Below are 12,975 nucleotides of genomic sequence, written 5' to 3'. Positions count from 1 at the left end.
GAAGACCAAGCCACGACCCATCTTCAATGCTCTTACTGAGGGAAGGAGGTTGTTGGCCAAGATCTCGCGATACATGGCCCCATCCATCCTCCCCTCAATACGGTGCAGTCGTCCTGTCCCCTTTGCAGAAAAGCATCCCCAAAGAATGATGTTTCCACCTCCATGCTTCACGGTTGGGATGGTGTTCTTGGGGTTGTACTCATCCTTCTTCTTCCTCCAAACACGGCGAGTGGAGTTTAGACCAAAAAGCTCTATTTTTGTCTCATCAGACCACATTACCTTCTCCCATTCCTCCGCTGGATCATCCAGATGGTCATTGGCAAACTTCAGATGGGCCTGGACATGCGCTGGCTTGAACAGGGGGACCTTGCGTGCGCTGCAGGATTTTAATCCATGACGGCGTAGTGTGTTACTAATGGTTTTCTTTGAGACTGTGGTCCCAGCTCTCTTCAGGTCATTGACCAGGTCCTGCTGTGTAGTTCTGGGCTGATCCCTCACCTTCCTCATGATCATTGATGCCCCACGAGGTGAGATCTTGCATGGAGACCCAGACTGAGGGTGATTGACCATAATCTTGAACTTCTTCCATTTTCTAATAATTGCGTCAACAGTTGTTGCCTTCTCACCAAGCTGCTTGCCTATTGTCCTGTAGCCCATCCCAGCCTTGTGCAGGTCTACAATTTGATCCCTGATGTCCTTACACAGCTCTCTGGTCTTGGCCATTGTGGAGAGGTTGGAGTCTGTTTGATTGAGTGTGTGGACAGGTGTCTTTTATACAGGTAACAAGTTCAAACAGGTGCAGTTAATACAGGTAATGAGTGGAGAACAGGAGGGCTTCTTAAAGAAAAACTAACAGGCTGTGAGAGCCGGAATTCTTACTGGTTGGTAGGTGATCAAATACTTATGTCATGCAATAATTACTTAAAAATCATACAATGTGATTTTCTGGATTTTTGTTTTAGATTCCGTCTCTCACAGTTGAAGTGTACCTATGATAAAAATTACAGACCTCTACATGCTTTGTAAGTAGGAAAACCTGCAAAATCGGCAGTGTATCAAATACTTGTTCTCCCCACTGTATATGGCAATTATATGATGGTCCGACCGCATTCTGTCCCCTATCAACACTTTTTAAACTTTTGGTGCCAACGAGAATGACATAAGAAAGAAGTCAAGACGATTAGCTTGATTGAGTCTCCGCCATGTATATCTCACTAGATCAGGATATTTAAGCCTCCATATATCTACTAGTTCTAATGTATCCATGACATTCACGATTTCCTTAAGAGCATGAGGGTGATTGTTTGTAGTGTGATTTCCTTTACGGTCCATTGAGCTATTTAAAACGGTATTATAATCTCCCACCATAATAATAGAGCCTTGAATTGCTTGCAAGGTCGATAATTTATTATATATATTTTAAAAGAAGTGTGGATCATCATTATTTGGTCCGTTAAGGTTAATGAGCCATATTTGTTTATGGTCCAATAACATATTTAAAATAATCCATCTACCTTGCGTATCTGTTTGGACAATTTGCACATTCAGATCGAAATTACTGTTAATTAATATCATCACCCCTTTTGAGTTTCTTAGCCCATGGGAGAAGTATATTTCGCCCCCCATTCCTTTTTCCACGCAACTTCATCTAGAATTGTTGAATGGGTTTCCTGTAAATAATAGATATTATATTCCTTCTCTTTGAGCCATGTAAATATTGTTATTCTTTTGTTATTGTCTGCTAAGCCATTACAATTATAACTGGCTATACTTATTTCACCACATACCATAATGAGATACAAGTTTCAAATCTATTTGTCATTATATATGTTTGTAAATGTACCAATAGAAAATACCATAGTGATTGAGTGTCCATATAGCTATACCATGATATTTGCAATGTTACTAAATAACCCTCTAATTGTTCTCCACTAATTCCCCCACTAAAACCCCTCCCCATCCCAAGTTGGACCGTCATCCCAGTGATCAGCATACCACCCCTGTCCCCCCGGATCCCTATGCCCCCGAGGGGCCAGGACCCATCCATCGAAAACATCACATAGTGCCAACCACAAAACAGAAGCAGGTCAACCGCCAAAAGCATTTCCAATGCTCTCACCTCAATTTATTTATATAGCTATTTAAAAAATATATATTCAAATATCTTGCATATCTTATTTTCCATTATTATCAATTAATGTGCGTAATAATGTCGGCATTGGACACAAACTCACACACGCACGCTCACACACTCAACCCCCCAAAGAAAGGACCTGATTTATGAATGCATATACAGTTACAACCGTTTGAGAAAGCAATTCAAGATTGAGCAAAAGTAAACAACAATGTGAGATTTGATTAATCTATTTAATCTATGTTGTCCTAGGTGATGGAGATCAGATCCCCCCTCTTCACCTGAGACACAAACACTCTGGTCCCCCGTTGTAACCATTTTCCCAAGCATCTCCGTGCAGTCATACCTTTGATTATTTTGTGCCACTTGGGCCACAATAGTAAGCCCCCTCTCTGATTGTCCGAGTGTGACCCCCTGCCCATGGGTTACTGCAGCCAGTGTTGCCAGCACTGCCACTACCTGGGTAGGGGAACCCCACCGGAATCCCCACCGGCTAGGTACAAGGTCGTCACGGTTCTCATTAGCAGCTTTGAGAATTTTTTTGTATATTATGCTCCCCCATCGGGGGCTCTGGCTTTGTAGGACCAACCCTGCCAGGCAGGCTCAGAATCTTGAGGGGGCGGTGCTGCACAAGTAGGTCTCTGACCGCATTTATTTCTCTGTTTAGGCTGCATATAGGCAATTCACAGCAGGTCCATAAAACAGATGGGAACTTCTCTTTGGTGTATGGGTCGCTCAGGTGGGTGTCCAGCATATAGGGTTGGGGATCGTTCCATCATGATAGGACAATAAAAAAATAGATTAGATGTATACTATATTTAAAAATGTAGATCCCTCATCTACACAAAATTGAAAGCTCCCTCTCGCAACCCCTGCTCATAGACACCCGTTGGTTCTGGGATATGCAACCATTTCCCCTCTCACTCACTTAACGCCAGACTTTTCCAAACACAAAAACGCACACCACATGGCTGATTGCGGAGGAAATAGAGTCCCACCCATATCTGCACACCACTACTACCACTTGTCACCGGCTTGACGGCATGCACACTGGAGCTATAAAAGGCGTATGCAGGGAAGAATGTGGTAAAAATTGGCCTGTTTGTAAAGGGGTCATATAAACATTGGCCAAAACATTTTATAGGCAAAATACCATAAATCCTGTGTGAATGCAGTATATCACTAAAAGGACATTATCATCATTTTCACAATTTCATAGTATTATTCCAACCTCATAGTGTGAAAATATATACTGTATAAAACACAGACAAGACACACCTTCCCAATCACAGTCAACACACATATATTTTATAGTAAGAATATTATGGAACGTACGTGAAAGCACTACCATATATAAAAAAAAGCCCATCCTTTTTTGATACACGTTTAATCTCTTCCTACCCTCACTCCACTTTGTTAGGGAGCAGGCGTAGAGTCTTATCTTCATCATGATACTGATAGAAAATAGCTTGTGAGTCTCCTGTTCATATTTCACAACCTCTGCAGGCTTTTGGAGTTGCATAGGCTATACACGATCAAGCAAAATAATAGGCCTACTCTTGATTTAGGCTACATTATTGCATGCTAAATGTTTCTGATCAGTGATAGATGACCCAACTAATAGATGAGCTATACCACCTCCACTTATTTGCCCAGCCAGAAACGATTTAACCAAATAGCTTATACAGACAGAGATTCAGTGAAACAAAATGAAGTGAAGTCACAGGCTTTTGGTCAGGGAGAGGCCTAGGCTACTACCTCATATGGCAAAATGTTATAATAAATTAGTCAACTAGACAAGATGATCATGAGCAGCACTCACCTTATCTTAGATAACATTTCCCCAGCCTAATTGTAGCCTAACTAATATCCAAATGGAGATTCAGTGAAAATGAAAATCTGACATTGAATGAGTCCCCATGCACGGTAGCGCTGCCCCAATCAAAACGGTGCTGAAATCATCTAGTTGACAACACTACGCATGGATTGAATGACTTTGGGAGTTTGACTAAGTAACAATTTGATACCTGCCTTCAATTGCATTAGCCTACTTTATTCCAATATTTTCATCATTCAGTGCTGTTTATTCCCTCAGTAATTCTTTATGGATATATCCAGTTGTGGTTAAGAAAACAGTGCATGCTTAGTGGTGGGCTATGCGAAGAGATGGTCGAAGTGACATGCCTTGCAAAGTTTAGAGCTGCCAGGAGGATGGTAAAACTTGCTCTGCCTAGCATCAAGTGTTTAAGAGCATAGTTCGTGCCAATGCCAACTCAGCATTGCGGCTAAGTTTCATACTAAGCCGTAGGCAGAACTTTACCGAACTGATTACTAGGTCGTTTGGAGGAGATAAACGTTTAGGCTTTCATACCGGCAATACCTTCCAGATATAAAGAAAAGGCAGAAAAAGTTGACGATATGGTAAAGCTGGCGGAAAAACGTCTTAGTTACATCAATTAGTTAATAGGCCAATAAGAAAGAGAGTTCTTTCCCCTCCCTACTCAGACTACTCCCAGACAGTCCTAGCAAAATTATTTGCTAAGAAGCTATTTTTCTTTCTTTTTGAACATTTTAATTTAAAACAATCACAGTTGGGTACTTATTTGACACCCAGAAATGATTTCAAATTGAGAAAAAAAGGCTGCATTGGCAATATTTAGGGGAAAACAGAGCTAATCAAAACAGTGCAGTGCAATGTAAATATGTGCTGTGTTACAGAAATGATCTTCATCATTTATTCTAAATAAATGTATTAAACCCCCAGTTATAATCAATCAATATATGCAAAATCAGTAATCCAAACACTCTCCATCCTTAATATGCTCTGTGTATGTTGTCTCTAGGACATAAAAGTTTGCCGTTATTTTGATAAGCTTCAATACTTCAGTCATTTGGAAAAAGTCACATGCAAGTTTTTTTTTTAACACACGCACACACACAGCACAGGAGGTTGGTGGCACCTGAATTGGGGAGGACAGGCTCGTGGTAATGGCTGGACCGGAATAAAGGGAATGGTATCAAATACATGAAACATGGTTTCCATGTGGTTGATGCCATTCCATTCGCTTCATTCCAGCCATTATTATTAGCTGTCCTCCCCTCAGCAGCCTCCACTGACACTCACACAGACACACACACACACACAAAAGCACAGTCATGCATGCGTGCACACACACACAACATAATCCCTACCAAATCAAAAACATTGTATCAAATGTTATCGTATTTTAATGCTGTTTTTGCTTTTTTCTCCCCAGGATCACGTTTTGCCACCTCCCCTTCCAGAGTAAATGGCTGTACGTGGGCACAGAGCGTGGCAATACACACATCGTCAACATCGAGTCCTTCGTTCTGTCCGGATACGTCATCATGTGGAACAAGGCCATAGAATTGTGAGTTGAATCATCTAATATACACAAATGATCAATATTCAATTAACCTAATGATGATGACTACTGTATGATGACGTTGAGTTGAGAGCAGTTATGATTTTCTTGTTGTGTGGGTGATAATATTATTATGGTTATTGTAATGATGATGACCATGAAGATGTTGATAATGATAATGTTCTATTCTATTTTATACTGAGTTCACAGAAGTGACAATGCTCTTGTTGTGTGGATGATAATATAATTATGATGATGATAATAATGATTATGACAGTGATGGTAATGGTGGAGAAAGTGATGCTACCACTGACCAGACTAGCCAGGCTATTTGGGCCATAGAAGGCCTGGTATTTAGTTAGTTGAAGCCATAGACATGCAGAGTTGGGCCAACTTTTCGATGTTGAATATTGTTCTAATTCTATAAATTCTGTTACATATCATTATTTGAATATTCCCCGTGTAATGTTAATGGAGGTGCTAACATGGCTGCCATATACTTTTGTAGTGTGAATGCAGAAACCTCAATGTCCCAAGTAACTCTCTAAATACATGGCTCTGCTGGTTGAAGCTATCGTCATAAGCAGCACCTGGTATGCTGACCAGAAGGAACAGTCATACAGTGTAACAATCATTTATAAAACTGGATGCTGATTGGACGAGCAGCGTTCCAAGCCATGCTGTATTGGCCGTCAGACACACCTATGCCTACTAGCAGTTCCATCTGAAAATGATCACTGTGCCGCCATAAGAATACCATGTTCATGTTGCTGTCCGAATCATTCTCTTGTATTTATCTCAACTCGCACATTATTTCCCTGTGTTTCCAGCCTAGCATTTAGTTTGGTACAGCAGGGGTTAATATAAGCCTTGCTGTCTGCCTGTTCTACCTCAGAAACAATGTTTCACTTTTGAATTTTGATCTCTGTAGTACCATACATAGAGTGAATGGTGCTGAGACGAGACAGTCGAAATCACGTCTCAATGTCATGATCATGGACATATCCAAATGCCAATAGAAAAAAAGCTCATGCAAACGAAAATGCAGCTAGGTTCAATGTTTGACGTGACTGAGTTAGCTATCTGAAGTTGGCTAGCTAGTTAGCAAGTGACAAGAACATTATCCAGCCTGCATAGCAATTTTTGTTTAGAACTGAGGACCTGACCTTTTGCATAGCAACTATTCAAAAATAATTGAAGACTGGGTCGCGTCTGTAGCAACATGACCAAAAGAACTAACAACCACATTTTTGTCCAGACTATATTTTCTGGTGGAAGAATGAAATTGTATGAATTGTCATATCAAAATAACTTTTTAATGAAAATATGTAATTAATTGTTATTTTAATATGTTGGTAACAGTTTTATAAAAGCAATAAGGCACGCGAGGCAGTGCTGTGTCCGCTATCGCGTCGGGCCGAACAACGCCATTTACCTGTGACTGTATTCATGATACAGCACTGCCTCTTGTGCCTTATTGCTTAAATTGTGGACACAAGTGGTTCTGTATGGCTTAGTCAGTATAGCGGGACACTTGCAATCCCGCTGGGGCCACCCATACATAAAATGTATGCACACATGACTGTAAGTCCCTTTGGGTTAAAGCATCTGCTAAATGTATTATTATAAGTGACATGTCCAGAAAGAGCCTTCAGACACCTAGTCCATTGAGTCTCTTCCCTGGCACACACAAGAAGCCTTTTCTGTTCTGTTGGCTTCACACACCTACGCTTTGTCCCTCGGGTGTTAGTCTGACAAGCCCTCCACTGTAGTGTCAATCACGCTTCACTCTAGTCCCATCCATCGAGACGGCTTTGTGCCTTGACTTGACAGAGTTAGCCAAAGTAAGCAGACTGGATTTCAGTGGGTGGGCCGTCTGTCAATCGCGCCAATGGCAGGCTCAGGAGTCTACCACTGGGTGGGAACTCACTAAACATATCTGAACCCTCCTGCTTAATTGGAATATATGTTAAATATATTGTCATATATTATACAACAACATTGTTGAATACTAGTTTCTGATTGGCTCGTTTCTAGTATGCATTATTTCTCTGTAATGCATGGCAATAACCAACAGTGTTGTCAAACATTCATGTGTTTGGCTGCCTTTGAAAGCAAAAATCTAATTGAAAACATTATTGTCATTGTTGAATATTTGATTTCAAAATAGCAAGCTAATATTTAGGAGGACTAATGGTTTGGTTAGCTAAACTAGCATGTCTGTTTGTTTCTTTACTAATGCAACTACTATAGCTATCTAGTAAACTTGCTAGCTACTTCAGTGGATGTTGAACACAATTATACCGGCAAAATAACACATTTCTAGCTGCAAATGTGTTAAATTATAGCCGTGATATAAACAAGATAATCAACACAGGGCTCCATGCGTTCTCAGAAAATAATGCAACTCTGCAGAAGGTGAGTGCCACTCCACTGTGCGTCGTGGCACATACCTTTCACATTGTGCATTATTTTCCAGAGAACGCATAGCCCCTTGTCGATTTTCCCTTACATGGTCGTCAGCAGTTGTTGCCATTAATTTTACATTTCAGTCATTTAGCAGACATTCTTATCCAGAGCGACTATGATTGAGTGCCTTGCTCAACACCTAGTAAGCGCGAGATTCGAACCAGCGACCTTTTGGTTACTGGCCCAATACTCTTAACCGCTAGGCTACCTGTCGCCCTCGTTCTATCCTAAAACCTCTTACACTGCCACGTCAAGTCATTTGTCAACTAATCCTAGCTGAAGGTTTGGCAAACTAACTTTACTCATTTTGCCAATGTCGGCAGTGTTAGATTGTGCTCATGCAATAGCTACGACTACTTAACATGCAGAGGCATACAGTGCAGTGAACGATGCGTTAAGTGGGTTTTAAAGAGTAGTTCAATAAAAATTGAACAATAATGTTTCCTTCTCCTCAACATGTTTAAACAGAGCCAATGAAGCCTGTATTGTTTGACTGTGCTGAAGTTCTTTCCACTCAGTATGCATGAAGATGAGGTTCACACAAGCACACACACACACACACACACACACACACACACACACACACACACACACACACTGTGTTCCTTCACAGGGAAATCATCAAACATGCCTCTAATGGAAATGAACTGCGGAGGGGAAAGAATGAGATTTGTTTTTTCCCACTCAGTCATACTCGAGTAGGACGGAGGTGTGTGAGGAGCTGATATGTGTGTGTGTATGTGTTAACGTGTGTGTGTGTTTCCGTGTGCTTATGGTGGAACTAAATAAGACCTTGCACCAGTATTAAATTGGAACAGCAAAATCCATATCCCCAATGTTTATTTTCATTACATTTACCATATGCACTTTCAGGCTTAAAGGCCCAGTGCAGTCAGAAATTTGATTTTCGTGTGTTTTTTTAAATATATTTCCACACTATGAGGTGTAAGAGCTGTTTGAAAAGACCAACTGAAATCTCAATCTGTTTTGGTCGGAGGGAGTTTTGGCCTAGCTGGTGACATCATCAGACAGTAAATTATTTAGTAGACCAATAAGAAAGAGAGTTCCAAACCTCTCTGCCAATAACAGCTAGTTTTCAGTTTTCCCCTCCCCACTCAGACCACTCCAAGACAGTCCTAGCAAAATTCTTGCTTGAGGAATTGCTCTTTGCTAAGAAGCTATTTTTGTTTCTTTTTGACCATTTTAATTGAAAACAATCACAGTAAGGTACTTAACGTTAATTGTTACCGAGAAATGATTTGATATTGAGATAAAAACGGTTGCATTGGAACTTTAACTTAAATTGAGGTGGAGGATAAGTTATTATACAGATGTCCAGCTCAACACACACACACACACACTAAGACACACATAATTTATTAAAGTGGAGCTTTTCTGTGGATTACTCTTTTCCTAAAAGACTGTAAGCCCGTGCCAAAACACTCATTACATGATGTGTGTATCTCCCCGCCCTCCTGAGTATTGACTGAGCAGTGAATTTGCTTTCCCATTATCAGAAGTGAGAGACACGGCAAGTACACTGCATTAATCCCAATTGAGCTGCAAGGCTGGCAGGATTGGACACATAAACATCACACTAGCATGCTGGCTGATTCCCCCAATGGGTTGCAAAGACAATAGACCCACTTCATTCTGGCTACTGGGAAGCATCAATCAACCACTCACAACTATCTCTCTCTCTCTCTCTCTCTCTCTCTCTCTCTCTCTCTCTCTCTCTCTCTCTCTCTCTCTCTCTCTCTCGCTCCCCCCCCCCACTTACATTTAGTGTCTGTGTAATAAAACCAGGGAAAGAAAAGCACAGCCTCAAATCAAAGAAGAAAGCGGGAAGCCTGATGGGAACATAGCTTCATTAAGAACACACAGGGGCTCCTACCTCACTCCCCGTCATATTTCACAAGACAGAAATGTCCAAAGTGTTGTATGACAAAGGAACGCAAAAATAAAAATATTTGGCAAAGACGCTTTTGTGTGAGGAATAGATAAAAAGACGGATCAGCTATTCAAATATGAGTCATATTGACGTGGGATTGTTAATTCAGAACGTTTACTGTTCTGTATGTAGCTCCTTGTGCGAGCAGTCGCTCTCTGATTTCATATACCTTTGAATGACCGCAGTAATGGCTTGTGTGTTTCCTTAATGAGCCCATTATTTTCTAATTAGGCCTGAGTTTATCAGTCTAATGCAATCTCACTGGTTAACGCCTGCCGGTTTTGGCAGCAGCCTAAATTGAGACAGAAATCCCTGAGGGGTGGAACCCATGCACACGTCTGATAACAAGAGACACATGCTACCGTTCCCCCCTCCTCTCCCCCGGTTTTTCCCACCTCCTCCTCCTCCCTCCACGTCCTCTTGTATGTTAGTCTTTTCACTAGTCAATCTAGTGAGGCACAAGAGGAGTGATGCCTGATACCTGAGAGAAGATGGGTGGAGAAGAACTCATGGTTACCGCAGCAAATAAAAAACTGTTTTGGTATCTTGTCTGTTGAAGTCGCTGTGCAGAGATACACGTGTGTGTGTGAGAGAGTGGGGCAATGACAGGCTTAGCAGGGGGAGTGTGAATAGCCATGTTTCTACTCAACTTGGCTGCCTGGGGGACCAGAGGCTGTTGGGAAATTAGTTTGTCACAGCCAGGCTTTGAGTGAGAGAGTGAGAGAGAGAGAGAGAGAGAGAGAGAGGAGGTCACTCCCCTCTGACCTCCTCCACCAATGGGTTTTGAGAAGGAGGCGAGGAGAGAGGATGCAAGGAGTATGCATTTGAGATTATTCCATTTTTGTGTCGACAGAGAGAGGAGTGCACCGCCACTGTGACTGTCGTTACTGCAGGGACAGCAAATATTGACACAGGAGCGCGTAGTCCCAAAGGCCGGAGCCTCATTCACCCCGCTCTGTTTCCTCCACTTCTCATGTTGATGTTTGGGCAACTTACCATCTATCCTCATCATCTCTAATACTAGAGGCCATCCGGTGAATAGAGATCATGTGGAGTTATGCACTTCCCAAATTTCTCTCAGCTTACTTTCTGTCAAAACATCTCATACAGATGTGTAAGTGGTATGAATACTTGGTAGAACTGCAATATAGATTCCAGCTACCCTCTAAATGTACACATAGTCCTGTAATGGTGTGTATTCAATTAAAAATAGTTATTCTACTGAAAATATTATATAAATACAAAATGCCCATTATATCCTTCAACCTCAACCTGCTGGGCCGAGGCAGGATGCAGGAATGAAGCACAGGAACAGCATATACAGTGAGGGAAAAAAGTATTTGATCCCCTGCTGATTTTGTACGTTTGCCCACTGACAAAGACATGATCAGTCTATAATTTTAATGGTAGGTTTATTTGAACAGTGAGAGACAGAATAACAAACAAAAAATCCAGAAAAACACATGTCAAAAATTTTATGAATTGATTTGCATTTTAATGAGGGAAATAAGTATTTGAACCCCTCTCAATCAGAAAGATTTCTGGCTCCCAGGTGTCTTTTATACAGGTAATGAGCTGAGATTAGGAGCACACTCTTAAAGGGAGTGCTCCTAATCTCAGCTTGTTACTTGTATAAAAGACACCTGTCCACAGAAGCAATCAATCAATCAGATTCCAAACTCTCCACCATGGCCAAGACCAAAGAGCTCTCCAAGGATGTCAGGGACAAGATTGTAGACCTACACAAGGCTGGAATGGGCTACAAGACCATCGCCAAGCATCTTGGTGAGAAGGTGACAACAGTTGGTGTGATTATTCGCAAATGGAAGAAACACAAAGAACTGTCAATCTCCCTCGGCCTGGGGCTCCATGCAAGATCTCACCTCATGGAGTTGCAATGATCATGAGAACGGTGAGGAATCAGCCCAGAACTACACGGGAGGATCTTGTCAATGATTTCAAGGCAGCTGGGACCATAGTCACCAAGAAAACAATTGGTAACACACTACGCCGTGAAGGACTGAAATCCTGCAGCGCCCGCAAGGTCCCCCTGCTCAAGAAAGCACATATACATGCCCGTCTGAAGTTTGCCAATGAACATCTGAATGATTCAGAGGAGAACTGGGTGAAAGTGTTGTGGTTAGATGAGACCAAAATCGAGCTCTTTGGCATCAACTCAACTCGCCGTGTTTGGAGGAGGAGGAATGCTGCCTATGACCCCAAGAACACCATCCCCACCGTCAAACATGGAGGTGGAAACATTATGCTTTGGGTGTGTTTTTCTGCTAAGGGGACAGGACAACTTCACCGCATCAAAGGGACGATGGACGGGGCCATGTACCGTCAAATCTTTGGTGAGAACCTCCTTCCCTCAGCCAGGGCATTGAAAATGGGTCGTGGATGGGTATTCCAGCATGACAATGACCCAAAACACACGGCCAAGGCAACAAAGGAGTGGCTCAAGAAGAAGCACATTAAGGTCCTGGAGTGGCCTAGCCAGTCTCCAGACCTTAATCCCATAGAAAATCTGTGGAGGGAGCTGAAGGTTCGAGTTGCCAAACGTCAGCCTCGAAACCTTAATGACTTGGAGAAGATCTGCAAAGAGGAGTGGGACAAAATCCCTCCTGAGATGTGTGCAAACCTGGTGGCCAACTACAAGAAACGTCTGACCTCTGTGATTGCCAACAAGGGTTTTGCCACCAAGTACAAAGTAATGTTTTGCAGAGGGGTCAAATACTTATTTCCCTCATTAAAATGCTAATCAATTTATAACATTTTTGACATGCGTTTTTCTGGATTCTTTTGTTGTTATTCTGTCTCTCACTGTTCAAATAAACCTACCATTAAAATTATAGACTGATCATTTATTTGTCAGTGGGCAAACGTACAAAATCAGCAGGGGATCAAATACTTTTTTCCCTCACTGTACCTTGTGCAGGCTTTTCTTTCTGTACTTTCTGTACTTTGTCATCATGCCCTATCCACTTCAGGTGTGTCACATCGGCCTTTAATTTTGTCATCACAGAACATGCCCA

The 12,975-nt window shown here is 41.8% G+C and overlaps 1 protein-coding gene across 11 annotated transcripts in view; it reads left to right on the top strand.

The window, feature by feature from the left end:
• The window catches only part of stxbp5l (syntaxin binding protein 5L), a 254,822-nt gene that overhangs the window by 164,648 nt on the left and 77,199 nt on the right, over nucleotides 1–12,975 (top strand). For all 11 annotated transcript variants that reach the window (XM_041865683.1, XM_041865667.1, XM_041865650.1 and 8 more), the window contains exon 5: nucleotides 5,392–5,526. In XM_041865683.1, coding sequence (XP_041721617.1) covers nucleotides 5,392–5,526 — 135 coding nt within the window. The remainder of the gene's footprint in view (nucleotides 1–5,391; nucleotides 5,527–12,975) is intronic.

Source organism: Coregonus clupeaformis, chromosome 4 (assembly GCF_020615455.1).
Source record: "Coregonus clupeaformis isolate EN_2021a chromosome 4, ASM2061545v1, whole genome shotgun sequence".
NCBI classification, from domain to species: Eukaryota; Metazoa; Chordata; class Actinopteri; order Salmoniformes; family Salmonidae; genus Coregonus; species Coregonus clupeaformis.
The sequence above is the reverse complement of the archived record's forward strand: the minus strand, read 5'-3'. Positions and strand labels throughout refer to the sequence as shown.